Source organism: Venustampulla echinocandica (genome assembly GCF_003357145.1).
Source record: "Venustampulla echinocandica strain BP 5553 chromosome Unknown scaffold_4, whole genome shotgun sequence".
NCBI lineage: Eukaryota > Fungi > Ascomycota > Leotiomycetes > Helotiales > Pleuroascaceae > Venustampulla > Venustampulla echinocandica.
Genome location: NW_022474209.1, coordinates 533,433 through 560,290, shown reverse-complemented (window position 1 = coordinate 560,290; position 26,858 = coordinate 533,433). Strand labels below are relative to the sequence as shown.

The window sequence follows — 26,858 nt, the reverse complement described above, 5'->3', positions numbered from 1 at the left end:
GACCGATCCTCTTCAACCTCATAGATGGGCTTGATATTTCTACGATAAACTTCCTAGTTGAAATGGGAGCCGACCTCAATGTCAGAAATGGCAAACCTATATCGGGGTTAATTCCCTCTGAGCCACCGCAGAGCGATTCCTCCGCGGCCAGAACGTCGTACCCAATCCACTTTGCTGCCAGTGGAAATTCCAATGTGCCAGATATCAAGCAAAAGATGATCCTAGTCATTCAAGCGCTATTAAAAGGCGGTGCAAACCCATTTATGACGCTCAATGAGCATGGTGACACTATTCTGCACAATATTTGTGAATTTTCAGGAATCATAGTGCCATTCCTCGACCTGCCAAACCTAGATCTGGAATCCCGCGATTCCCAAGGTAGAACTCTTCTGCTCGCAGCTTGCGGTTGCAGAGATGGCTATTCCAAGAAACGCCAAACAGATCCACAAGCAACCGCTGTGCAACTTCTAGAAAAGGGGGCAGACATAACTGCTATCGACAGCAACGGCAGAAACGTACTGCACAGCCTTCTTAACAAATCTCATTACAAACTTTCTAACGAAACAGCCTTCAACGCTATCATCTCCCATGATTTGGCTTCGAAACTTGTTACCCAAAGGGACAAATCTGGCGCGACCCCAATCCATTATGCCTTGAGCCGTTATCATATGAGGGCAGCCGAAGCGCTTCTTGCTAAAGGGGCAAATGCTCTGGAACCGGACCTTGACGGAAATACAGCACTTCATCACCTCGGTCAACTTCAACTGGGTTACTGCGGAGACAGCGACGGAGAAGAAGACGGCGGAGAAGAAGTTGAGGGAAGGCGCCCCCCCCACCCCCGAACCTGTAGCTCTCGTCCAAAAATATATTGACCACGGCGTCGATATCAATGCGCGAAACTCTCTGGGCGAAACTATTCTATTTCCGTTCCTAGGCGGTGATCCTATTTTTATAGACATTGTACGATCGCTTGTGGAGCAGGGTGCAGATCTAACCGTGAAGCGAAACGATGGTCAGAGATTGCTACATGTTGTTGCCCAGGAGTACGCGTCTGTGTTTGAACTAAAGATAGTTTGCGAGGCACAACAAAACGCGGTAGAGGAACAAGAAGCTATGCGTGAGGGATTAGAAATGTTTTCTGTTGACGCTTTTAAGTATTTGATGGAAAAGGGGTTAGATCCTATGATGGAAGACAATAAGGGCAAGAGTGCTTTGGATTGCGCTACGGCAAGTTCGAATGCTGATATCCTCAAGCTTTTCAAAAGGGAGGAATAGCGAACATGGGTTCTAGTACAGTAATTATATTATTAGTGAGACTGCCTAACACCCACTGTCTCCTCGCAATTTCGCACAAACTTCTTGCTGGTACCCACCATCGTACATACTCATCATTACTCATCGTCGCCCTCATCGTCCTCATCATCACCAGCAAACCATCCATTATGTTGCTTGTCCATGTGCCTGTAAATATCAGTCTGAGTGCTCTTCTCGCCGCAAAACCAACACCAGGTTGTCCCACAAGGACAATCCATATGTCCACATCCGTATGACTTTTCGGTCAAGACCGTGCAACCTGGGCAGCACTTGAATTGCCCGACCTTCTTTATCATCAAGCTCTCAAGCCTTGATCGCTCCATGGCTGCTTCAACTTCAACACGCCTCTCATAATTGAGCCTGCGGCCCTCGACCTCCATTCTCGCCATCTCTGCCTGTAGAGCCTCCGTCTCTCGCCGGGAAGCTTCCTCGCGAATCTGCCCGCAGGGGTCACAGACAAAGTTACTAAGCTCTGTGGGAGCGCCCGCAGCACATACACGTTCCAGGTACTGCTTCGCCCTGGCACAGTCCATACACCAAGCATAAACCCACTGTCCAGCGTTACGCACTGCCTGTCCCAGGTCTCCAACAGCATGTATTCCCATGCCATATCCATGCAGTGTCTTCGCTGTTGGGGCACGCCTACAGAATGGACAGCTTAGAGCGGCAATGTTGATGATACGGCCAGCGCCATTGAGACCATACCACGCACATAGGCAGGCCCGACATACTTTTTGGTCGCAACCACGTCTACCGCATGCAGAATTCAAATCAGCTTTTCGAAGGTCTGAGAAGCACAGGGAACAGGTCCCGGATTCCGTACGCCTCCGAGAAACCCATGATTCCAACTGTTTGACCAAGTCGGGATAGTTCTGGATGGTCTTCCCGTCCAGGACGACATTTTGCTTGTCAGGGCTGGGAAATAGAATAACTCTCTCGCAAAAATCTTCTATTCCAGCTTCAGTTAACTGACGGAAGAGAGAGCGGCCACCGAGTGGCTCATTCATTTTATCCTTCTTGTTTTCAAGTAGCCAGTTCGTGCCATTTTCTTTCGAAAGCTCGTTTGCGTTGGTTTCGACGTCAATGACAGAGCTGCGATCATTTGAACAGGCGACACACTTAAATCGAGAGCTGCTGTGAGAACGATACTCCTTGGGAAATATGACACGGTTCAGACATTGGTCGCACTCGAGATAAGGAGTCGAGTCGTGTTTTGTCTTTGCGCCTGCCGTGGTTGACTGTTGACGGCAATAATGGCACTTTGGAGTGACATTCAACGCCTCAGGGTGATACACAACGTATTGGGCTCGGCACGTTCGAACGCGGCATTCAACCCATATTGCCTCTGTCGCCTCATTGTCATCCTTAGTCACACGATGTTCAATCCATGCCTGCCGTTCCTCTGGGGTTGGGAAATCGGTCGCTATGCAATTGCCGCATTTGCCTTTTGGACCCATAATGGTGACGGACCTTGGGTATTGGCATGATTTGCAAACAACAACAGGCCCAATTGGTATAGGAGTCTTCTCAGGCCTCCATCCAACTTTAGCAACGAGTGATGTCTGTAGATTTAGTTCTAGCATCTTGTACGAGACAAGACGATCAAATAGCTTCTTATCGGTTTCTCGCAATAGCCCCTTGCGATTTGTTTTGGCGATTTCAGACTTTTCACCTTGATGCCTATCACTGTATGCCCGATCAGCGTCCAGCAGCAAGGACAGGCAGCTCACATTCCATGTTTCAGGGACCTCGATATTGTTCCACTTATCCCGCCACATCAGCATTTCAGCGCCAGCAGCTTTGGACAGAGGCTGAATCCCCAATCGTATAGTGAGGGCAGCAAGCAGAGCTGCTGGGCGAGCAGACAGCATAGTTCCGGGGACGACGATATGTAACAATATCCTCCAGAACTTGTGGCCGAACTCTTTGGAGGCAAGCGCCATTGGGATCCGTGTGACCGTATCTTCAGCATTGGCAATATGTGCAGGAAGCTCCTCGCGGGTGTTGACAAAGGTTAATCGTGTTAGGACCCTCCCAAGGCGTCTGAGGATCCGGTAATCACATGAACGGCTGATCTCGAGGAGCTCACCGCGTGTAAATTCAGTAATTGGGCGGTTATCTTCTTCCTCCTGGCCGTCATCATTGTCGTGGGTGTGGGTAAAAGCATGAGTCGGGTCCAGATACACACACGGGAATTGCTCATATTCAGGAACTAAACCAATTGCTTCTGCAACATCCGCAGAGTAATCGTAAGACTCCGCAAGCCAGCCCGTCATCATCTCTTTCAAGGCAGCGTCCTTTATACGATCAACCTGAAGGCCGAAGGAGGAGATCAGCCCCTCACGGTTGTCGTTAGACCTATCATTGCAAACTGCTCGCCAAAGGCTGCCGAATACCGGGTTCAATGAGATAGCGGAGACATCTTGATCAATGATCTTCTGTAGTTGACTAGCAACTAGAGCCTTGTAGGAATTATCCGAATTGTACCGCAGGGCAAAATCCTGGACTGGGATCTCTCTCTTGGGCAGGAATTCTTTCAGGCATGCAGAGTTCAAGGGTAGCTCTTCACTGCCCTTCGAAGGCCGGCTCCCAGGTTCTGCCTCCTTTGCCGACTCCTTTGTTACATTCTCCAACGCACTGGCATTTTTGAACCTCACTCCCCATGCAGCGACTGGTGTAACTGCAGCACCTTCTTTTTCTACTCCCATCCATGCCAATAAAAGGTCCACAGTTACCTTGGATATATCCTTTGGCTGAGCTTTGTCGAGATAGAAGCAGGCGCCGCCAGTTACAGTCGAAAGGAATGTATAATAAGTGCCATCATCTCGGGACATAGACGGTTCCAGGAGTGAGAATACCTGTGCTCGCTTCTTCCCTTCCTTCAAGGCCATCGTCCTAGCGCCCCTAACCCAATCCGCAAACAACGGACCAAACCCACCATACGAGTCTGGTTGCTCGAGGGCTCGCTGTTCTGACCTATGGTTTACCGAGCCACTGCCAGCTACGGTGTGTGGAGGGGCATCGGTATAGAGTAAAATCACTGTCGTTGCATCTTCTCTCATGACTTCGTAGGCTTTCGCCAGGCCGGTTTTAGTTGCCTCTGGATAGTCTCCACCACCAGTTGCTGAGAGAGTCTTGGCGGCCGCAAGCAAATCCACGGATGGCTTATCATCCCACACTGCATCTTGAGGCATCCATCCCGACCATTCGATCAAGTTACTGTCGCAGTAGTCCCGGTAGGCAAGGAGGCCGATGCGTGAGAAGGAGCCAGTCAGAGCTGATATTGATATGATTTGTGGGAGGGAGGTTTGCAGTGAAGTCAAGTAGCTACCCATGGAAGCTGTGGCATCCACGAGGATGATGAGATCGTACACCTCTGAAGGTCCAGCCATGATGGACAGGAGGAAGAATGAACTTCCTCGTGTGGTTGATTTCGTGTTGTTGGCACAATAAAACAGTCACGATGATATGGTTGTGAACTTGTGAAGGTTGTTTGTCCTGTCTATTCCAAACGTGATGAGAGAAAGCAGGAAGAACTGATCACGGCAGCGGGTGAATTTGGACGTAAAGCAGTGCAGCTTCAGCTTGCCTTATACCCCGCTCTTGCCTTCTTATGTACCTTGCCAGCGTACATGAGGATGTTGTGTCAGACCGTTTGTAATTTGTTGACTTCGGTTGTGACTCCCCGCCGCGATATATGAGTATTGACGATATGGTACCTAGGTACATTACCTTATTAGGTGGTGGTGGCGGAGCGCGGGGCGGGCAGCCGCAGGATCTTGGCGCCCCCTATAAATAAATATTTCATATAGGGGATGAGACCAGCGTCGACATTGATTTGCGATTTCTCCAAGTATTCCTATCATATACGACAACAAATATAAGGTAAATATCATTTGGCAACCAGCATAGCAGCTCGCCAGCCCGCCGGACGAAAGATATCCTGTGGCACGATTCTGCAAGCCTTGGGTAACTCCGTTTGTTGTCACCGGGGTCATTGGCTGATACTCTGCAAACACCAACAGATATGAGAGGCAGAAGACCGAAGACAGTGTCATGGGCTTTGCTCAAAGCCATATGCTCTGGATTCAAGAGATATCAAAATCTTGCTCGTCACCCAAAATCTCTCAGTTTCCCCATGCTATCAGTGCTTCGTTTCGGGTGACCACCTTCTCGAGTGTGTTTTGGTACGCAAATGAAACAGAAACATAATGATGCACGCAAAGTAGGAGGAGAGTAGATACGCTGATTTGAAGGTGTAAGGTCTCTAGGATACCTAAAAGTAGTTTGTGTAAAATAGTACTGCTCTCTAAAACTGCCTAGCAAAAGCATGGACCAAGTAGTTCAAGCCCAGTGGCATACATCGCGAGTGCAGCTAATTGCAGTTCTTCCTTTACTTATATTTCCATTCGGCATATTAACTTTTGCAATGTCCCTACAACGCTTATTTGGGACCACAAAGCGGTCTCTGTTCTAGCGCGCGACGAGCCCAAGCTCGATCCATGTTGTATTTCAATTAAGTGGCGCCATGGAGCACCGAGAACCCGCTGGGCGTCCTTTAAACCAATTCAGGCCAGCTAAAGTCCAGCGACCGAGTGTAATGTTAAACTTGAAAGCTTCCCATAACTCTAGTGCTTGAACTTAGGACCGTGGCCCAGAACAGGTCCCGAATCTTCAGCGTCACCTTGATGGTAGTAGATTCCATTTTTCAGCTTTCCTATCCACCTCAACACCGCCGCAGCTTCCTGATGGCGTTACTTTTTGTTCCAATTAATTCTTGTTCTAAGTTCCGTCCGGTATTGAAATGTTCTTTCACCTCTTACGGAGGGCACTCGTGCCTCCAGGTGCACTTATTCCGTTTATTATTCTATTTCTCATATACGTCTACTATTCTGCACCACCACGTTGTATTCCACCATATCGCCCATATCCCCCTCCAAAAATGCCATGGCCAGACAAACCTCTCCCAGTTACCGAATCAAATACCTATCCTTTAACTCCAAAACAACCGACTCCTGAGCAAGAAACGGTAACTAAACTACGGGAAGAAGGCATCCTCGTAGTCTTCAAAACGGGTGCCCAAGAAATCGCCAAACTCACAACTCAGGTTGCTACTACACTCCGCTATTTCACCGACCGTGACATTGTTTTCTTTTCTGATCATCAAGGTTCGATCGGGTCGTTCATTATCCACGATGCTCTCAGAAATGTTAACCAAGCCGTCCAGTCAGACAATCCTGACTTTGATATATATCGTGCGATCAAGCAATATCAAGCTACTGGGCGGGATATCGAATTGTTGAAGGAAGAAGATAGCAAGGAGAATGACCGTGATGGGTGGAGGTTGGACAAATACAAGTTTATCCATATGGTCGAGGAGACTTTCGAGCTGCGACCTGACGCGAAATGGTATGTTTTTATGGAGACGGACACCTACATGTTCTGGGATAATCTCGTGAGGTGGTTGAAGACACTCGATCACGAGAAACCTACTTATCTAGGATCACCAGCGTACGTAGGAGATAGAGAATTTGCCCATGGCGGCACTGGATACGTGCTCTCCAATGCGGCAATGGATCTACTTGTTGGCCCTGAGCAGCCTCAAGGTCTCGCTGCCAGTTGGGATTTCAGAATACAACATGAATTTTACTATGGGGATTTCGCGCTTGCCATGGCATTGCTGGAGAAAGGTATACATGTCACGGCTGGTGATCCATATTTGTGTGGATATAAACCATCGAGTCTCCCTTTTGGCCCTAATAATCGATGGTGTGAGCCCGTGGTGACAGTACATCATATGCGGTCGCATGAAATCAATAATGTTTGGAGGTTTGAAAGGCAGAGGGAGAGATTCCAGTCAAAGCTACCTGTATGTTTGAAGTCACTAGTAGCTTTCACGAAGCTAACCAATGTCGTAGGTTACATATGCCAGCTTATACCACCACTTCGTTGAACCTTACTTGAGGGAACATCTTAATAATTGGGATAACCTATCGGACGATACAACATATACCAAAGTGGATGATCCAGAAGTAAAGGAAGACGACAAGGTCGATATACATGGACAACCCGATGATTCAGATAATCCCGATTTTGATGTTAGCGCCGGACCTATGGAATATGAGGAAACATCAAGAATTGATAATGGGGGCCTAAGGAGGAAGAACGAATACCCCAGCACCAACGGATTAGGAGGAAGGAGTGAAGGCGAAAAAACACACCCATATACCTCCTTCGAACACTGCGGGAAAGCGTGTAGCGAGCATGAGGGGTGTTTTCAGTACCTGCATTACGACAACACTTGTAAATTGAGGATGTCTTTTTCTCTAGGAAACTACAAGGCCCCAAGTAGTGATGGTAACGTGATTTGGAGATCTGGTTGGATGGTGACTAGAATAAAGAAGTGGGTGGAAGAACATGCTTGCGAAGAGCACGTGTGGCCTGATTGATTTTGGATAATGTTAAAAGTTTCCACCTCTACCTTATCGCTGAGAAGTTGTACATTCATCAACTATCACACCCGCCCGGTATTGAAGTTGGCCTTTTCTTGTCATGATCTTGCGCAACGTGAATGAAGAATTCCAATATACTGAACTTGTTCCCAACCATCCATTGGAGTCGCTGTTGTTGGTCTCAGAAGCGGTCATGGCCCCTCCAGGATTGCAAGAGACAGCTCTGAAATCTCCACAGCTGTCCAAGGTCTCCTACTAGAAGCATCCAGAATTTGGTAGAACTTGGCAACAAAAGATTTCTATATTTTCGACCGTCGAACCAAAAACTGGAATGGTAACATAAAGTTTTAATTTCTGCTCCCGGCAAAGATTATTGTGCTACTGACGTCCACACCAATCCAACCCCTTCTATATGCCTAATGGTCGCTTAGAGGATGACTATATTGTATTTGGAAAATATGTGTACCACGGGCCAGGGCCGATCTTAGGCTGTGCTAGACAATACTCGCCGCCATGAAAAATAACCCTCAACCAGCAAAAGGGGCTTCGTCGCGGAAAGCATGCTCCCAGCGCAACCAATATTATCCAGAGCACACATCCCAATAAGGAACAATATGATCATCAACGTATGGACTGTAGCTCTGGTCGTGCCTTGATACAAGATATTATAGGAATCTCTCGGGAGGTTCTGGAAATGTAACATGGATCAATAGTCTGATCGATTCGTAGTGCCGAGATATAAAATCTAGTAGATGTGATACTGAATTATAAAACTAGTAAAGCATGGCCGTACAACTGGGCCCAGTATAAGCTGGGGGGTAGGGATGATGCTTTTCTAAATTATGCTATTGAGGCGAAATCATCTATAGCATAGAGCTAGTGAAACTTCAAGTGCATCTACTAAATGCAGCTTGTTGCCGTTTTTGCATCGTGCTCTCGACGGCATTGTCTAAAAGACAAAGCTCTTGACCTAACAAACTTTAGTACGAACTTTAAAGTGATATAGTTGCGCTGAATTACCTGCAAGAGTCCACCGCTTATTAAAATATTGCAGCATTTTTCTCAATGCTTCAAAGTCCTGGATCCACTGCTCATTTCCAAAGTCCTGGCACATTAAAATATGCTCCTGGGCACACTGTACGATGTCTGCAACGGATGGAGGGAATGTTTCGATGTCAAACGTATGGCATTCCTTGTTGAAAGCGTGTGCAATGTCGATGACCATTCTAGTAATAGTGTCGAGAGTGACCCTGATTGCTCCTACACAATCTGACCGGTGGTCGATATCAGTCGCATTGGACGCAGCCCGGTTCAATGTGTACATAGCCCTATTAGATGTCAGTATGTGCAACCTGCAAGGCTATAACCACATACACAATCAAAATCTTCGTAGCAGGACTGTAATGACACCACCGTCCAGTCGGCTGATTCATATTGGCAGTCAAGAGGTTTTGCAGTTCACGGCCGAGGGTCATTAGAGTCTCCGCATTTACTTGTCGCTCATTAATCGCAAGTCTAACCTTCTGTAGCAAGTATATCGCCTGGGCTTCACCACCGAACATGCCTATGCGAGGTAGAGTCGATGACACAAAATAGCGGGGTTCTAGGTTCATCAGCTTAGTAGCATGGGAAACTAGCTCATCAGCTTCCAAAGGCAAATAATCGTTATGACGAATAGGGCGCCATGCTAAAGGACGGCCGGCCATTCGAGGGTTGGATGCAATTATACTGCGAATATTAGTGGGAGAAATTAAATCCACGGCAAGGAACTTACCTATCGCATATCACGAGCCCCCACCATGTGGAAAGAACTTCCTCGTCATGAGTCCAGGAGTCACTACCAAGCGGCGCTTCTGAACACTTCGGATTTTGCATACCAATCGCAATTGCCATTCTTGCACATGTGCCAATAGTTACATACCCAGCGTCAACCATGCCATTTGCTTGCTCATAGTGAGCGACGATGATTCCCGCCTGGATAAGACGTAATGATGACGGGGTGAAGCTTTGCGCCTGTGCCAAAAGTGTCTTGGTTGCGAGATAGAGTATCTCGCGATCCCGATCATCATCAGGATCCGGAGAGGGATGTTGAATTATCAGCCGCATGGCGAGCAGGAGAATCGAGAAGTCTGCCATAGGTGCGGTTTGTGATGATCGAAACATATCATAAAATCGCGTCTTCGAAATGATCGGAAGCCACCCATGAACTCCATTAAAATACTTCGTGACGATGTCCTCAACGTACTGGCCATCCGCTCGAATGATGTTGCAGACTTGGGAGTGGAAAACAGCATCCGTCGAGATAGGGAGACTAGAGCCCTTGGGTTGCATTACATCTGATATCGAGTTCATCAATAGCATCGACAATTGGATACAAGGATTCGATCTTGTCGGTATAGGTTTTGGGATTGACGTCCAAGAAGTCGAAGAGCCACTGGGTTCTATAGCAGGGACTGCCACCACGATCTCATCGCCATATCGCCGTGGTGAAGAAGGTTCGCTGTATCGACACACTGCACGTCGTCTATCCATAGGTTAGATGATATTCGAAGAAAATATATGGGACCATCGCCGCTTCGAATTTGCCGAGACAAATAATCAATGGCACAGATGTCAAGAACCAGCCACTCACTTGATGCATTGGCTACACCTTGGCAGCTTTTTATCACAACCCTTTTTGATACTCTTGCAGTGCGAGCACACTTGAAGTGCTCGTATGGGCGCATCGGTGCCTTCGGTATGTGTCCCAATCGCCTTGGGTGGTTGAAGGTCGACATTGGCGGGACCCATAGTCACAAAATGAATTGTTGAAATGTTAATTTGGTTTCACTATTCAATGGAGCGCATGTAAGAAGTATATACCTACCCGTAATGGGACCAATTGACCGGGAGCCACGAGCACGCCAGCATTAGTGGAATCAGTCAGCCCTTAACTGCACCAAAGATACTAGTCAGCCCAAAGCGAATGCCTGGACCCGGCAGAGGCATCCCGATTGGACTTATAGCCCCAGGCTCACAGGGCTGAAGATGCCCCTTGCTAACTGTGTCGAAGCCCGTCACCAAATATTCAATACAGAACTATAAAAGTCGACCACTAGTAAGCATGGTAGACTTAGGTAACAAATAATGTGGCCAAGAGATCTTCCCTGTGGCCAAGAGATCTTCCCGCGGCTGGCTATGTTACGTGAGAATTGACCATGATAACTGTGGCGGGGGAGAGTGAGACAAGTGGTAAGCAAAAAAGGGGCTAAAAGAATTGTACAACGCATCCTCTGACGAATCAAGACGCCAGAGGCTGGTAAATCTCACCTGGGGGCGGCTAAAGAGGCGCCATGTTGATTAGTGAAATCCCCCATCTCGGGTATGGGAGTTCCCGATGGGCATGGCCACAATTCAGATAGACGCTGGGCGCCAGGAGACAGGTTGTCGGGTCCCTAATACCGAATATTTCTGGGATGTGTGGCGCAGCTTTTTCGGAGCTGGCGGCCTTTTCTAGATATTACGCAATGGGCGTAAGCACACGGCTATTCCGCGCATAGACTCGAGTGCTGCTCGCTTCAAGCGCCTAGATAAGAAAGCAAAGAAGCGCGAGGCGGTCAGCTCCAGAACGGCACGGTCGTATAGGGGTTTGCATAACTTGGACTTCGGCTGACGAGCATGAATGAAACTGGAATCATAGAATCAGCAGCCTCGGCAAAACGGGAGTTTGACAAAGCGATGAAAACAAAATGTTCTCCCTGATCCCAGGCTGATTGAGGTACCAGTGTTTCATTTTTAATGGCTCTTCTTTTTAGGTTCTGGTCATGCACAATGAATCATTAAAGTGTGCGCTGCGGGTATCTCAAACCCCGTAGAATTGTTGGAATCAGTATCCGGGTACCTCAGCATACAATTCACGACCGTGCTGCAGGCGCATCCATTCCCAGCTCCTTCTGCAATTTGACCAGATCTCCCTTCGAAGCTTTGGTCCAGTTGACTTTCTTTCCCACACCTTTCCCAACAAACAACTCTTCAGCCACAAGGTTCCTAATTCTTGGAAATGGGTGGAGGAGCATGCTCGACAACTTCTGAACAGCTTCAGGATAGACTTCCATCAAACCCCCGTACACCTTAACAGCAGCTTCGAGTTTCCGAACGTTGGATGTTTTGAAATGAGCTTTCTGGGTAAGGGCGTACAGTGATCGCCATCTGGTGGTTTGTTAGCATCAAGATATTCTGATTAAGTGTAACTGGTACCTACTTCAGTGGAGTCTTTTGAATAATATCCATATCGAAGAGGAAGCTAATGACTTCCAGTGTAGGAACAAGGACTCTATCGTTTGATATATTGTTCTTCAGGACTTGGAACAAGGCAGTACAAACGGTTTCTGCATTTCCTAGCGGACTTTGCTCATCGCAGAATTGGACAAGCGCAGCACGGCTAGTACGCACAAGGTCCTGAGACCCAGTATCCGCCGATAGAACGTAGCCTTCAAGCAAGTCAATCAGCCATAGCTCATCATATCGCGCAGTATATTGTGCCCATGAGTGCTTTGGTAATTCCAAGAGGTAGCGAAAGTACTGCTGGGAGGTGGGTGGCATTGATTTGAACGTGTCACGCTCCCTATGATACGTTAGCTGGAATTCATCTTGGTGTGTTGTTAACAAACCTATTCCGTAGTGTATAAGTTATGGATACTTGTGCTTCAGCTCGAACTTTGTCCAGTTTCTCAGTTCCAAGCCTCAAAAGTCTACCAAACAGACAACGGAACTTCTCAAAGTTGGCATCCTCAAAAAGGTCGAACGCCCTAGCCAGAGCTCCTACTGCTCCCAAAGCTTCAATGCGCACGAGGGAGCCAATATCACCACGATTGTCAGTGGTATAATCGTCAAGACCGTCGGTAATGATATTTAAAAAGCGGTGCGCATGGGTCAGAAGTGCAGCGCTCCTCGCCAGGCATGCCAGAATTGTGGTTCGGGTTTCAATATGATGGCCCAAGTCCCATCGCCATTGAATGTGTTCAAGGATTTCTTTTTGCAGGCCCGATGAATTCGGTGAACAGTCTATGGCCAAAGGAAAGGTCTTAAACAGGGTATGCAAATATGCCTTGCCCACTCCGCTACGACCAGATTCCGCTTTCGCTGTAGCAGCTTGAATCCATTCAAGGATAATTGATGACCTGTCGTTCCTGTCTAGTAAGAACGTGAAATTGGCAGCAGCTTCAGAAACAGCATCAATGGTCTCTTTTCGTTTGAATTCTAAGAATGCGTTCAATAAATTCTTCATCGTAGAGATGATCCGGTCATCTAAGGAAAATCCAGCCTCAGAAACAGACTGCATAGAGCTTAGGAAAACAATTGGGTCGAGATCCAGGGCACCATTGGTCAACACCGGAGTGCGAAGTAGTTGCGTGACGGTCTTATCCATGTCCATGGTATCACAATTCTCTGGCAAAGGTAGCGACCGGTCTGAAATAACAGCTGGTTTTGGTGCTCTTAATGGATCTTCCTTGAGAGTTCGAAACCAGCGGAAAGCGAGATCTGCGCACAATATAGGATATATTGCAATCATCAGGCGACCCACAGCTTCTGCCAAAAACTCTTTCCTTCTCTGGGTTTCCATACAGCTATCGAAGATGGAGTGTACTTGGGAAATTAAGGCTTTAACTAAGCCTTCGAAATCCCTATGGCCGTGTTGGACTGCCGATTTCATATTCGGGGCATGCAGATATGGGTGCAGCCCCGTAATGGTAGATGACAGGCAGAGCAGTAGTCCATGTGCTTCGTCGATTTCTCGTAGAGGTAAACGTTCAAGCCGCGCTGCAAGATATGAGATGATACGCTGAAGCTCCTCATATGGAATAGCCCCCAGATCATCTAGCTGCAGATTGCCCCACACGATACTTCCACATGCAGCGGCAATCATACGCCGGACAGAAGGATCGTTATCTCTCACACCACGCCATCCAAGCAAACAAAATAGAATGCCATTGAAATAGAGCTCAGAGAGCTGGGCTGCCTGGACGGCAACTTGCTGGACTGCTCTCGAACGAAGCGCAATTGCGTGGTAGTCAACCACCTGAACAAGCTGGATACCTTGTATGATCATATCCGGATGCCTCCCGACAAGCTCCTGAAGGGCAGCGGACGCTCCTCGTCGGATATTCCCAGCGGAATCCAAACAGGCTGAGACGACGAGCTCAGTGGCAAGGCCTTGCAGCGCAGGGCTGTCTAAAATAGGATTCCGCTGCAAAGAATTGACAGTAAATGAGCCACTGAGAGATGCAGTTTTGATAGTGACAGAACCCAACTCAGCTGTTGTGTACCTTCGCGCAAGGGCCCAAATTCCGAAACATGCTGCATCCCGTACACTAGTGCCTAGGGACGCTCCCAAGGTAGACCGCTGCTCGAACGAGAGACCAATGGCAAGATAAGGTAATATCGGTGAGAGTCTACTGGCAGGCAACGAGCGACGATACAAAAGATGAGACAATGTTAGAATAAGCCCATGCCATTCAAGTGCATTAGCATTGGATAAATCAAATGCTGTGTGATTCCCCTTATTAGCCTGCCTGCCCGTGTCCGGCCATGACACTCCTCTTTCGAGATTGCCAACAATTGCTTCGACCACCTCGTTGGCCATGTCAGGATCTAGCTTCAATATTATTATACTCAAAGCTTTGCTTGCAGCTAGTCTAACAGGGGTTGCTAGGTCCGAGAGGTATTCTATGAGAATACCAATAGTGGACTCTACCCGCTCCATAGCCGCCATGTCCGGGTTACTTCGAAGGTCAAGAGTGGTAATAGCGCGATAAATCTTGATAGTAGTCTTTCGAGCCACTGCAGAGTCATGAATACTTCTGAATACAGGACTTCCTTCGGCGGATATTTGCTGTACAAGATGAAAGATGTCTCCGAGATAATTATACATGGCGGTGGAGCCGGCGGATGAAACCAGAACGCCAGCAAGGAATGAGAGAAGGCCAATGTAGTAATGCGCTGGTTTCACTACATCGGGGGCAGCCTGAAAACGAGAAATGGCCCAGCTGACCAAGGATTGCAGAAGGCCAAGTTCTTGCATATCACGACGCATAGCAACACGCACAAGGAGAGTTTTCGCCGCATCTCTCTCCTTCCCGGCCGAAGAGAGGTAGCGAATTGCCAACGGGATAACTCGTAAAGCCACGCCGGGGACATTACCTGGCCAGATGAATCCAGGAATCCTCGTTAAATCTTCATCAATATTATCAGATGACGAGATGGATGCAAGGTCGAACGGAGCCAGAAGAAGCTGCGACAACCAGAGAAGTGCAATATATCGTTCCTCCCACGACCATGTTCCCGATGCCTGAGCAGGTTCCTCCTCGACTGGATTGCCACTTTCCACGGCAGAGAGCAACAACTCCAAGTATCTTGTCTCGGTACTCAAGAATCGGACAATTACCTTTTCACCGCGGATTTTGCAAAAAGCATATAAGAGCTTGCATATAGCACTCGAAAGGGACATCAGCGGCGGGGCAGAAATGGCAGGCGCATGCTTTGGTCGTGAGGCCCATCGCAGATATGTAAGGAATGCTTCGGACAGGCTGGGGATTATTTTGTCGAGGTGTGGATCGAGGAGTTGAGGCAGTTCCTGGAATCGCTCGAGCTATCTCAGAGGTTAGCAATAGAAAGAGGTCGTGGAGATAATCCATTGTGTGTTTGGGAGTAAATGGGGATTATTGGTACCAGATCAACAAGCCTGTTTGTCTCCCTTATCCGCACCCCCCTCCTGATCTGGACCTTTCCGGAAACGGTGGTCTTCCAGAGGAACGGCTTCAGGGAGGATTCAAGATCTGCGAGAAGCTCTGCTGAGGACCTTTGGAGTAGCACATCGCGGTCATCCTCGGGGGCGTCCATGGTGGGGGGGATAGAGTCAAGATGACAAGTTACTACTGCCAAAGATCAGGCCAGCATCAACATCATGCCCTCCAGCTTACGGAATATATATCAAGTGTTTGCTGCTGCGATATCGATGTCTACCTAGGTAGCCTTATGTTGATGTTCATTGTCTCGTCCCACAACCGCGTTTTCGGAGTTAAGTTAATCCGCCCGAGAATAACGTTATCCGAAAATTAGCCGACAAAAAAGCTTAACGACGTTATGCTTAAGGTGCGGTATGCAACAAAATACCCCCTCCTCATTATTCAGGCATTCGTCAGCAGAACCCCTTTCTCCACCCATTTAGCCATCACCACCATCCACTACTACAAAACCTCCCACTGTCGTTTTTTTAGGATACACAATCGGTTATATTTAATACAAGTGGATGTCCAATATTTAGTAAGCTTTAAGGCGAGGCAATAATAAATTCTCTCTGATACCCAATTATAAAATGGTTCTAACTTCAATGTATTCTTCCAGATTAAGCTAAAAAGGGGGGAGACTCGCTTAAGGTTGTATATTAGAGGACAAGGTCAAATCTTTCTAGGTGTTAGTGTCACCTGCTGTGCCATTGGTAAAGATCTTGATTATGTGTTTTTATAGCGTGCTACGTGGGAGTTTGACCGTGCCGCAACTTCCTCGGGAATACCGATTAGATTCACCAAGTCACCATTGCACCAGGGGTAAGCATTGAAAAGGGAAAGAAGTACTATATTTGATTATGAAAGTCACACGTCTTACTTACGTTTTCCGGCAGTATTATTCAATTGCTGCCTGTGGTCCAAAATGAAACCATCACTACGCCCTCTCACCACAAGGTCACTGCTGTCTCCAGCTCCAAGTCCACCCGTCATCATAACCATCTAGCCATTCTTGTATCACCTCGTAGTAGCATCCATCGTTTACATGGTGTACTGCCCTTTCGAAGTCGGCTTTTACCCAGTGCTTGTTCACCTGTTCCTCCCAGTCTGGTTGAAGTCGCTGCGTCTCAGCCACGTATAGAACCCGTAATTGAGAGTCACAAGTGTCGTCGAGACAGGCCTCCAGGCATCCTCGCCATAACGGCAGTGCAGATATGCACTCCCAATCAGTAATGGCTGAGATATCCCCAAATTCATCAACCTGAATATTAGCCAGAGAGAGATTATCGTGGCGGAGAAAGGTTGACTCCGTCTCGTCTACAGGGAAAATGCTAGGTAACAATTCTAGAAGCCGCACTGCAAGACTCATGCGCCTCTTTAACATCCAAGCTTTACCGCCGTCGCGTATTGATTCTTCTATTTCACGCTCTTGGGCGTTGATAGTGTATGACAATCTGTAATGCAGCCAGTCATGTGAATTTTTGAACGGCCCTGCGGGAACTTCGGGCCATGGACATCTGAAGGGAGTTTTGGAAACCATCTTGCCCAAGATAAATGCGGGCTCACTAGATTGCGCTGACTCTTGTGGGGCGGTTGAGTCTTTGGTCTCAACGTGCGGGGTCTCATAATAGAGATTTCCAATGCCTCCAAATCTGTGATTGAATAACTTGGCTTGAAAAATTGCCAGCTGTTTGACCAATTTTATTTTTTCAGGCGATTCAATTTCTTTCCAGTAGTCATGAAGCGGTCTACCGGGCATGAGCCCCATCAAAATCCATTCGAATCCGAGCTCATTATCGCTCGATGTATCAAACGTAATTACTTTGGGGACCGAGATCCCCACCACACGCCGAACGAACTCGAGCGTAGCGACGTGGCTCGCGGTCTTGAGATAAGGATCTTTGTGTAGGGATACTCTCATGAGAAAGAGCCAAAGTACGTGCATATTTTGTAAAGTCTGTGGGAACTTCCTTCTGTATACAGCTCGACTTCGCAGCGTGCTTCATTGTCCAAGCCGATATTCTTCCGCGCAACTAATTCAATAGCTTCGATATTTGGCAGTATCCTACCGTCGAAATTGAAGTACGGCACCTCGCCAAATCTAGCGTTTTCCCATGGAACAATATCCATATTTCTTATTTCTTGAGAGGATAGACTATGTAATTGTGGAAATATGTGTGGGGCAAAGTGGCCAACTGGGATTTAAATAGAACAAGAGAGTAACATGATATGTGAAAACAATGGTGACAAAGAACCTTGAAACCAACACCCATTCATTGACCTTGAGTAAATTCTGTACTACACTCGGGATAAAACTAGAAGACAAACGCCATATTACAAATGAATTGTTCAATTTGCATATCAGCTGCTGTTATAGGGAATAGCGGGTGGTCAAAAAGATGCGATGGGTTTGGGCCTGGTGACTGGGCTGAATTGCTCCCGACGTAGGCCACTTAGCTCAAAGAGATTCGGAACATAAGGGAGAACAATGGCAATCCCTGGGCGGGCCACGTACCTGGCTGTAAGGGACTACCATAGCCATGGATATCTGAATCGCTACTGACAGTGCTTCAGACTCCTAAATCTGACCTCCACCCTCATACCCTCACAGTACAAACTTTTGTTTATATATTCGGAAATAATGACACTACCATTATGGCTGATGTTATATTGTATCTACTGTTAAGAGACTCCGACACTACTAGAAGACTTACAAATAGCATTTAAGGTACCCGTGTAACTCCTTTGTGGGGTTCAAATAACCTTTAAAAAGTATGTTGTGAGTAGTGTATACTAGATTTCAGAGGCACTAGTCGTCAAATCCTGCTTCCTGGTTAAGATGTTTCCCGAGCACAACTTGATTGCGTCAGCATGGATTGATCTGAACAAACTCTTTAAAAATCCTACAATCTCTCTCTCAGTGTGGGAGAAATATCAAAGCTGTGGAAGATTTCATCAAGCCAATGCTAGGCTTCGGGCTCATAGCTCACAGACCTACTTAGCACCAGCGAAAGCGAGCAAAGATATATAGAAATTTCGGCTTGAATGCACGAAATTCTTAACCATGTCTTAACTTTATCTCACTCGTATCTTCAGGTTTGCTAATGTTATGCTGGTTCTACTAAATAGTTAATCAATGGCAATCATCTTAAGCATTCTATCCACGTACAGACCAACCGCAGTACGATAACCAGTACGTTCAAGAACGATGCACTTCAATATGTAACCATCGCCTCATTCCTATCAATAGAAGCTAGACGGGAAGACGGATGAAGGATGCCCTTATTGCAAAAATATGACGTTCAGGTCGATGAGACGGGGCAAGGAAGGGCGAGCCCGCTTGGATCCCTTAAACGAACTCGGATGTGGGTTGTGTTCATAGCGACAGCGCTTAGAGACCGTCTGTGGATACCGGCATTGTATTTCTCATGGAGCTTGGCTATTACTTCGTAGCAATAGGATACCTGGTGCCGGCCAGCCTAGCCAAGTAATTGCAATAGGACTAGCAATACTCCGCAACTATGTCACTCAATGTCAGCCTCATAGTCATCTTGACACTGCGGAAATAAATCTATATTAGGGAGACACGAGTGCGGAAACCTGGCAACGGCTGGCTGTACCAGGGAAAGAGTTTTCAAGCCAAAAGAAAGCACTCGTAGAAAACGTATTCCAAACACGGGAAGCTAAAAGAGGCAGAAGTGAGTACCCCCCAAGTGGTGCCAAGGTGGAAGAGTAGTCCAATACGAGTTAGAAGTAAATATAGAAGTAAATGTAGAAGTTGGCTAATTCGTACTACTAAGGAGAACTTTTCTGTGTGGCCACTACTGTTATGCGATACGGAAGTAAAAAGCTTGAGCTCAGGCAGAAGGGTAACCGTCGCCCAAAGTTGAAACTATAAGCGGCGCGGGAAAAAGGGGTGAGGAGGGAACGCCTTGCCAAGGATATGTGGGATTTACCTGAGTTGGTTGGGTATCGGGAATATAATTCGAGCACGTCCTAGCACATTTGCACCATATCCCTATGTAGGTACATGTGCTTTCGTACTTACCATAGCGTTATTACTATCTATTCATAGTGATGGGCACTCACTCCTGTTCATGGCCAGCAGCGCATACTTCGTACTTATCATATTCATATCGTATCCGGTACCGAGTACCTTTGCCTCGACATAATTTGGATAATCCCAAGGCAAACGAAACCAGGAACGACGCAATATCGCAGCCGCGCCACTGGAACTTCCAGGACTGGGTATTATGCGGCAGGCGCGGGCCATATAAACCGATGATATAGCCTCAGCTTGGGCAGCTGCCAGCAGAAAGGATTCGAGAACCTTCTACGCGCCAGGCAGTCTGTCGGTGCGATCATCCGATCTGCGTTGTGGGCTGCACGTCGCAGAAGGGGAATCGCGGGTTCCAAGTACCAAGTACCAAGAATCGAACATCGCCAATCATTCCTCCGATGTCGCGATATCGTGGACCCGGATAGAGAAAACGCCGTGGGTAGTATAGGATACATGTATATGTGAGACGCGGTAAGACCTTATCTATGTATTTATGTATGTACTGCACGTTGGTTACGCAAACGTGTCGTCCAAAGGTCAAGTGTTGCCGTGTACGAGCACTTGGCCGTCAGCACAAGTGCCACTCTCTGTACAGTACCAAGTACGTACGACGCAACGAGAATAGCGCTGAAACTTTCCGCAGGGCAAAGCCACATTATTGAACCCCAGATCGGAAATCCCTCATCCTTCGATGTTTCGTCCACCTCGCAACTTATTAACTTCGCAAGTCTGGCCGCTATGACTATTGGCGGCAGGGCTGCCATCATATTGCAGGGTAATTGCCTGCGGATCGTTGCCTTTCACCGTTCTATCACAAGCTTCCAAAGTTCCATGGGCACTGGGCACAACGCCGCAATCCCCACGTTCCCACCCATCTCCAATGGAAAGGTTGGCGGCGTATCACAGCTGATGGCCACCGCGTGGTAGCAGGGTCTTCAAAAGCAATCTGCCGTGTGTGCCACAGCACTGGCGCCTAGGGTTGCAGCAAGTCCTTCGCCCGTCGCAGCGAATCTTCAGGCTTCAGTTCCCGCTAGCCCGGCAATCCACGATAACTACTCGTGTGCTCTCTCTCGATATACATGTGACCGACGGATCAGAGGAGGAGACCAAAGAGCGAAGAACGACTAAAATACGAGTTGCCGGAACATGGATAAGCCTTCAAGCAGGCATCAATGAGCTCCTCATTGCAGTATCAAGCATGAATCGTGAACCCGGCACGTGTCCCTAGCCTGGGTTAGTGATATCATATCGCTATCGCATAGGCCCGAGATTTTGCTAGGCCGCGCCTTGGAATCCGACGAAGCAAATTGGGATCATGGAATAATAGGGACGAGCACGAAGTACGCGGTACTCGTACATATGTACAGTACAGCTCTCGAGTCTCGGCCATCCTACTGCCAACCAGTATCTTCGAATCGGTTTGTTACTCGGGGTTGAGGGACTATTTGCTGGTGCTATCTAGACGACGGCAACCGTTGGCCTGTGAAAACTCCGAAGGATTCTGATATTGGCTGACGGACGGCCTTCCTAATGTTTCTTTTCCTGGTTGCTACTCCGCCCTAGGGGCCCCGCTGTCCGCCAATTTATATGATTATTAGCCAGACCAACCACCCAGCCTTCTGGTGCAGTCGCAGTGCGTGTGTGCCGCAGCTCGTCCACCACTCGAGCCAGCTCCCACAATCCCCGAATTCCAGCTCTCATCCCCCATGAGATGCTCACCGTCTTATTTATTGGGGCTCACTCCGCTTTCTCCACCTCCGCCTCCAACTACGTACTCCTCGCCCCCTTCCCTTCATCCTCACCAGCCTCCTTTCTCGCGACAGCATCCTCCTCCAGACTTATCCTCCGCATCGCGGCGTAGAGACAAATTGAAACGGATCCATTGTCGAGCCCGGCACGTTGAGGATCCCGTTGTTGTCTCACTCGAAACGCCACAGCGATTACTATCGGTTCTTTTAAATCCCGAGTACACTCGCTACAGCAATCGAATCCAGCACTTCGGCGTCATAAGGTTGGTGCGACCGCGCGAACGATCCAACTTTTCGAGTCCTCGAGTCCTGTCATGCCACAGTTCATGAGAGCGACGCAACGACACCGTCTCCTCTCGTCCAGGAGTCCTGCGCACTATGCGCTCAATTCCAAATCACCTTACTAATGGTTAAACCTACCCAACCCCCCCCCCCCCAAAAACACCACATCTCCATTGCGAATCCCGCCAACTTCCCCGCTCGTCCCCTCTACGGAGGTAGGCGGGCGTGGCCGTTCAGGTCCAGCAGCTCATCATGAGCATCTACTCGTCGCCGCCGCCCGCCCGACCCTTCCACGATGATAAGCCTACTCTGTTAGTGTGTTGGTGGTGCACAATTTTTGCGGCGGTCGTGATAATATTTCGCATATGTGGGCGATACATTCGGACGGAAAGATTATTCAAGGAAGATTGGCTAGCATTTGCGTGCCTAATACCGTTGTTTTGTCGCATGGCGTTGGTTCATATAATCCTGCTCTATGGGACGAACAACGTCATTACGGACGGCCTCACTGCAGAGGCCATTCGCCGAAGAGAAATCGGGAGTAGATTAGTATTGGTTTCGAGAATATTCTACGCGGCAACGTGCGTTACCCCAAACTTAACTCGGTCAAGCCATTCAAACAAACAAACACTGACAGTTCCTCCTAGGCTATGGATGCTCAAACTAACGATCAGCGAGTTCTTCAAGCGCCTCATATCGAGCATCTGGCGAGATGCCTACGAACGGGTGCTAGTGTCTATACGGTGGTTTCTACTAGGAACATTCATTGTTGTCGTGATTGTCGACCTTGCCGAGTGCCAACCATTCACACACTACTGGCAGGTCGTGCCTGATCCAGGACCAAGATGCCGACAAGGTTTCGCCCAACTACTCACCATGGGGATTGCCAACGTCATTACCGACTTCCTCCTGGTGCTTTTCCCAATCCCCATCATTATACTATCCAGGATGTCGGTTACGAGGAAGGTTCAGCTGGTGCTCCTGTTTGGGGGGTCGCTTTTACCCGCAGGAACGACAATGTATCGACTTCCCCACATCATCGATCGTCATGGCAGCCAGCAATATCGCTCTCTGATGGCCTCTGTGGAGATTTTATTTGCGACCGCTGTTGCCAACGCCCTGGTGCTTGGGTCCTTTATTCGCGATAAAGGCGTAAAGAAGCAGAGATGGAAGCTCGGGTCCATTAGCGACAGCATCGAGAGGATGCCGAGTAGAAGGGGTCCAGCGATGCGCCATTGGGGGAGCGACGAAGACCTTGTCCGAGATTTAGGTTTAGGCGTGGATCCTGAATTAAGAAGTGCGAGGCCGGCACCTCGTCCTGCTCCAATGGCCACAGCGGGAAATGTACCTGTAAAGGCACACAAGAGTAGAGACATGAAGGATTGGCAATTTCATGGCGCCGGACGAAGTGAAGCAAGCGATGAAATCGTCCTGATGAAGATGGCCCACGGTGGACTCGGTCCAGATGAAATTTCGCCCGTACACTCACCGCAGAAGGTTTCGTTCTTCGACGTCGGCGGGTTATTGGACGATGATCAGCCCCGAACCACCAGCTCCGACAGGATTACAGACACAGATGGCGAGAGTTCAATTCAACTTCCACAACATGAGCATGGGCTTTCACCCACGCCGGCCCGCAGGGGTTCCGCAGCGTTGCTATATGACCTAGGTGGATTTCTCAGTCCAAGAAAGGAACGAACTCCACAGCAACCCCGAAGCTACGAGCTTCAGACAATGCAACAGCAACCTCAGGGGGGTCGGCGTGGGTCGGCAAGCCCAGCCAAACCTGAGCGTCAACCGACAAGGCTCTCATTACAGGATGTAGGAGGCCTGTTGAGCGGTTTTTCTCCGCAATCGCAGTCGCAATCGCAATCTCTGCAACCCAGGGAATAATTATGACATATATGACCTTATTTGTACCATCTATGTGATCGACACGAGACGCGATATGATGTCGGTATTGGGATTGATCGAGGAGTTCTGGGAGTACCGGCTTGTGGTTTGATGGCTTCTAATATACACCATCTATTACAAGTGCTGTAATTATGGAGACACGATCTGTTTTTTTTTGGGAAGGAATCGGGATTGGGAGGAACGCGAATGCTATATACCAACGGTTAATATATATCTGGCGCCAAGTGCTTTTTATCTCTCGGAGGCTATTTTACTTCTTGCGTATCTGCAGAGATATGGTAGGCGCTAGTTATATACCACAGCGACTAGTAGTACAGTCGCCGATTCTTTTGGCCTAAGTTCTGTTTATTGATGGAGGATATAAAAATAGAAGTTATCAATCGAGGAACCCTTCGTTCTGAGGGTAACTTAAATACCTTATCATAGACTTGTTTTCCAGAAAGCCAGGGTTTAGCTGCCTTGTGCAAAATATTTCCACATCACTTCGTGACAGACAAGCAGACGAAGCATGAAACGCAATGTTTATGTTTGTTGCCAAAACCGGTTTCTGTTCCGTGTAAAGTGGTTCCTCGAGAAGACATGAAAGAATTCGAAGTTTGCTCAGCCATGAACGCAACCTCCAGGGGATAGAGGCCGAGACAAGTGCCTCGGAGTCTGCACACCGTACTTTTCAGTGATAACAGTATTGCTTTCGTATTCGGGTTTTGTTCTCGAAGAGCCTTACTAATACAACTTTCGTATTCGTGTTTGTTAGCGCTACCAATCAAAGATCCCCATTGGAACTCTGTTCCCAGAAGTACAGGGGATACATCATTAAGAGGATCATCTAAGGGAAAATACATGGCTACGACGAATGAATAGGCCATGATTATCATCGTAGCCACGGGATTGCAGCTGCGGAGGCTAGGAGAGGACCCGGAAGAGAGCCACTGGGCCGCGTAGGCCGTGAACAAAATCACTTATTATGCCTTCTTCCCTTTCCCATATTCAGAAGGAGGATATTCAAGTCTATCCAACATGGCCGACCTCGTTCATATAGCTGCCTATGTGGTTGCAGCGTTTCTGGCCTCCATTATCCTCAATATTGTTCAACAGTTGTTTTTCTACAACAAAAATGAGCCTCCTGTTGTCTTTCACTGGGTGCCGTTCGTTGGAAGCACCATCTCCTATGGCATGGAACCATACACCTTCTTCACAGCTTGTAGGAACAAATACGGTGACATCTTCACCTTCATCCTGCTAGGCCGGAAAACCACGGTGTACCTTGGCCTCGACGGCAATGAATTTATCCTCAACGGAAAACTGAAGGACGTCAATGCCGAGGAGGTTTATGGTCCACTCACTACACCAGTCTTTGGCTCCGATGTCGTTTACGACTGTCCGAACTGGAAGCTCATGGAGCAAAAGAAGTTCGTGAAGTTTGGCCTGACCCAAAAAGCTCTCGAGTCGCATGTGCAGTTGATTGGGAAGGAGGTTCTCGACTACATCAAGACCTCCCCCAGATTCAAGGGTGTCTCGGGAACCATCGACATCGCCGCTGCTATGAGCGAGATCACCATATTCACAGCAGCTCGCGCACTGCAGGGAGAAGAGGTACGCCAGAAGCTCACAGCCGAGTTCGCCGAATTATACCACGACCTAGATAAAGGATTCAGTCCCATCAACTTCATGCTTCCCTGGGCACCACTACCACACAACCGGAAGAGGGATATAGCCCGCGACACGATGAAGACTATCTATATGGACATTATCAACAACCGCCGTAAGAATGGAGCAGAAAAGGGCTCCGATATGATCTGGAATCTCATGGGATGCGTATACAAAGACGGGACACCCATACCAGACAATGAGATAGCACACATGATGATATGCCTCCTAATGGCAGGCCAGCACACGTCTTCCGCATCCAGCTCCTGGATCATGCTCCGTTTAGCATCTCAGCCCAAGATCGCAGAAGAGCTCTACCAAGAACAAGTGCGGAGCCTAGGAGGTGGCAACAACAACAACCTCCAACCCCTCCAATATTCCGACGTGGCCAAACTCCCTCTTCTTCAAAACACCGTCAAGGAGACATTGCGTCTTCATGGCTCCATCCACTCCCTCATGCGCAAAGTCAAGAACCCGCTTCCAATCCCGGGCACATCGTATATCATCCCCACCAACCACACCCTCCTCGCCTCACCGGGCGTAACCGCACTCAGCGACCAATTCTTCCCCGACGCGCACACCTGGAACCCACACCGCTGGGACGACAGGACCGAAGAAGAAGAAGATGGGGATATGGTTGATTACGGATACGGCAGCGTCAACAAGGGCACACGAAGCCCCTATCTCCCATTCGGAGCGGGTCGACATCGCTGTATTGGCGAAAAGTTCGCCTATGTGAATCTAGGCGTTATTATCTCGACTTTGGTCCGTAACTTCAAGTTCGAGAACTTGGAGGGGAAGAAAGGTGTTCCGGACACGGACTTCACATCCCTGTTCTCTCGGCCTATGTTGGGTTCATATATTCGGTGGGAACGACGGTTTCCTGAGGGTGCGTGAGCATGAATACCTTTATGGTGTGTTCTGAAAATGTAAATAGCTGTGCACTTGTTTAGTGGGGTATAAATAGATAGTAATAGAGTAACTAAATTAGAATCCACGAACAATCTAGGAGAAAGAAGCGCAACAGAGTCAAGTTTTCTACTTTTCCATTCCATCTGCATAGCCACCCACTCCTGCTTACAACACCTCTCATCAAAAGCAAGACCGCAAAAAGCAGACTAAATAGCAAGGACTGTTAATATCCTATCAATGACAACTCATCTGAACCTGACAAACACTTACTTTTTCCAATTTTACGTGCATCTTCCTCTACCAAAACATCGCAAAAAACTTAACACACAAGCTAACACAAATCCACGGACAACATTTCGTTATTTCGTACACGACGACACAAGGACTCCAGTCATAGGCACTGTGGGTATGAACACACGACAGCACGCCCGTGTTTGCCGGAATAGCAGCAGTCTCCTGGTTAAGAAAAGGGTTTCTAGAATGGACGGCGCTTGGGCTTTTATAGACGGGGGAGATGAAAGAAATCTTTACATGACGAGGGAAATGCCATAGGGGGTGGTTTGAGAAACCAAACTATTTTGAGACATTAGCATTATCCACGCGGTAGATGGAAGATATTTTGCATAATAATGAAAATACTAAGGGGGGTGGGCGTGGGAGATTGGACTGTTTTGAGACATTATTGGTATTTTAAGAAAAGTTTACAGAATGGACAGTGTGTAGGCTTTTATACACGCGGTAGATGGTAGAAATTTATATGACAAGG

At 48.1% G+C, this 26,858-nt stretch overlaps 8 protein-coding genes across 8 annotated transcripts; 4 read left to right on the top strand and 4 right to left on the bottom strand.

The window, feature by feature from the left end:
• Positions 1 to 62: 62 nt before the first annotated feature.
• On the top strand, positions 63 to 1,275 carry BP5553_06477 (uncharacterized protein; the record flags this gene model as incomplete). Its single annotated transcript, XM_032015100.1, has 2 exons — positions 63 to 515; positions 739 to 1,275. 2 exons carry the CDS (start codon positions 63 to 65, stop codon positions 1,273 to 1,275), a joined length of 990 nt encoding a protein of 329 aa, XP_031868521.1.
• A 116-nt stretch (positions 1,276 to 1,391) lies between these two features.
• BP5553_06476 (uncharacterized protein) lies at positions 1,392 to 4,706 on the bottom strand (the record flags this gene model as incomplete). Its single annotated transcript, XM_032015099.1, has 1 exon — positions 1,392 to 4,706. The coding sequence occupies one exon, from the start codon at positions 4,704 to 4,706 to the stop codon at positions 1,392 to 1,394; it is 3,315 nt and encodes a 1,104-aa protein (XP_031868520.1).
• A 1,550-nt stretch (positions 4,707 to 6,256) lies between these two features.
• BP5553_06475 (uncharacterized protein) lies at positions 6,257 to 7,763 on the top strand (the record flags this gene model as incomplete). Its single annotated transcript, XM_032015098.1, has 2 exons — positions 6,257 to 7,183; positions 7,233 to 7,763. The coding sequence occupies 2 exons, from the start codon at positions 6,257 to 6,259 to the stop codon at positions 7,761 to 7,763; spliced, it is 1,458 nt and encodes a 485-aa protein (XP_031868519.1).
• Positions 7,764 to 8,653: 890 nt separating this feature from the next.
• On the bottom strand, positions 8,654 to 10,556 carry BP5553_06474 (uncharacterized protein; the record flags this gene model as incomplete). The annotated part of the gene is made up of 5 exons (XM_032015097.1): positions 8,654 to 8,736; positions 8,787 to 9,094; positions 9,141 to 9,494; positions 9,541 to 10,290; positions 10,399 to 10,556. The coding sequence occupies 5 exons, from the start codon at positions 10,554 to 10,556 to the stop codon at positions 8,654 to 8,656; spliced, it is 1,653 nt and encodes a 550-aa protein (XP_031868518.1).
• A 1,103-nt stretch (positions 10,557 to 11,659) lies between these two features.
• Positions 11,660 to 15,644, bottom strand: BP5553_06473 (uncharacterized protein; the record flags this gene model as incomplete). Its single annotated transcript, XM_032015096.1, has 4 exons — positions 11,660 to 11,954; positions 12,007 to 12,369; positions 12,416 to 15,393; positions 15,474 to 15,644. 4 exons carry the CDS (start codon positions 15,642 to 15,644, stop codon positions 11,660 to 11,662), a joined length of 3,807 nt encoding a protein of 1,268 aa, XP_031868517.1.
• An 843-nt stretch (positions 15,645 to 16,487) lies between these two features.
• On the bottom strand, positions 16,488 to 17,474 carry BP5553_06472 (uncharacterized protein; the record flags this gene model as incomplete). The annotated part of the gene is made up of 1 exon (XM_032015095.1): positions 16,488 to 17,474. One exon carries the CDS (start codon positions 17,472 to 17,474, stop codon positions 16,488 to 16,490), a length of 987 nt encoding a protein of 328 aa, XP_031868516.1.
• Positions 17,475 to 22,567: 5,093 nt separating this feature from the next.
• BP5553_06471 (uncharacterized protein) lies at positions 22,568 to 23,512 on the top strand (the record flags this gene model as incomplete). Its single annotated transcript, XM_032015094.1, has 1 exon — positions 22,568 to 23,512. One exon carries the CDS (start codon positions 22,568 to 22,570, stop codon positions 23,510 to 23,512), a length of 945 nt encoding a protein of 314 aa, XP_031868515.1.
• Positions 23,513 to 24,550: 1,038 nt separating this feature from the next.
• Positions 24,551 to 26,077, top strand: BP5553_06470 (Uncharacterized protein; the record flags this gene model as incomplete). Its single annotated transcript, XM_032015093.1, has 1 exon — positions 24,551 to 26,077. The coding sequence occupies one exon, from the start codon at positions 24,551 to 24,553 to the stop codon at positions 26,075 to 26,077; it is 1,527 nt and encodes a 508-aa protein (XP_031868514.1).
• Between the last annotated feature and the right edge of the window lie 781 nt (positions 26,078 to 26,858).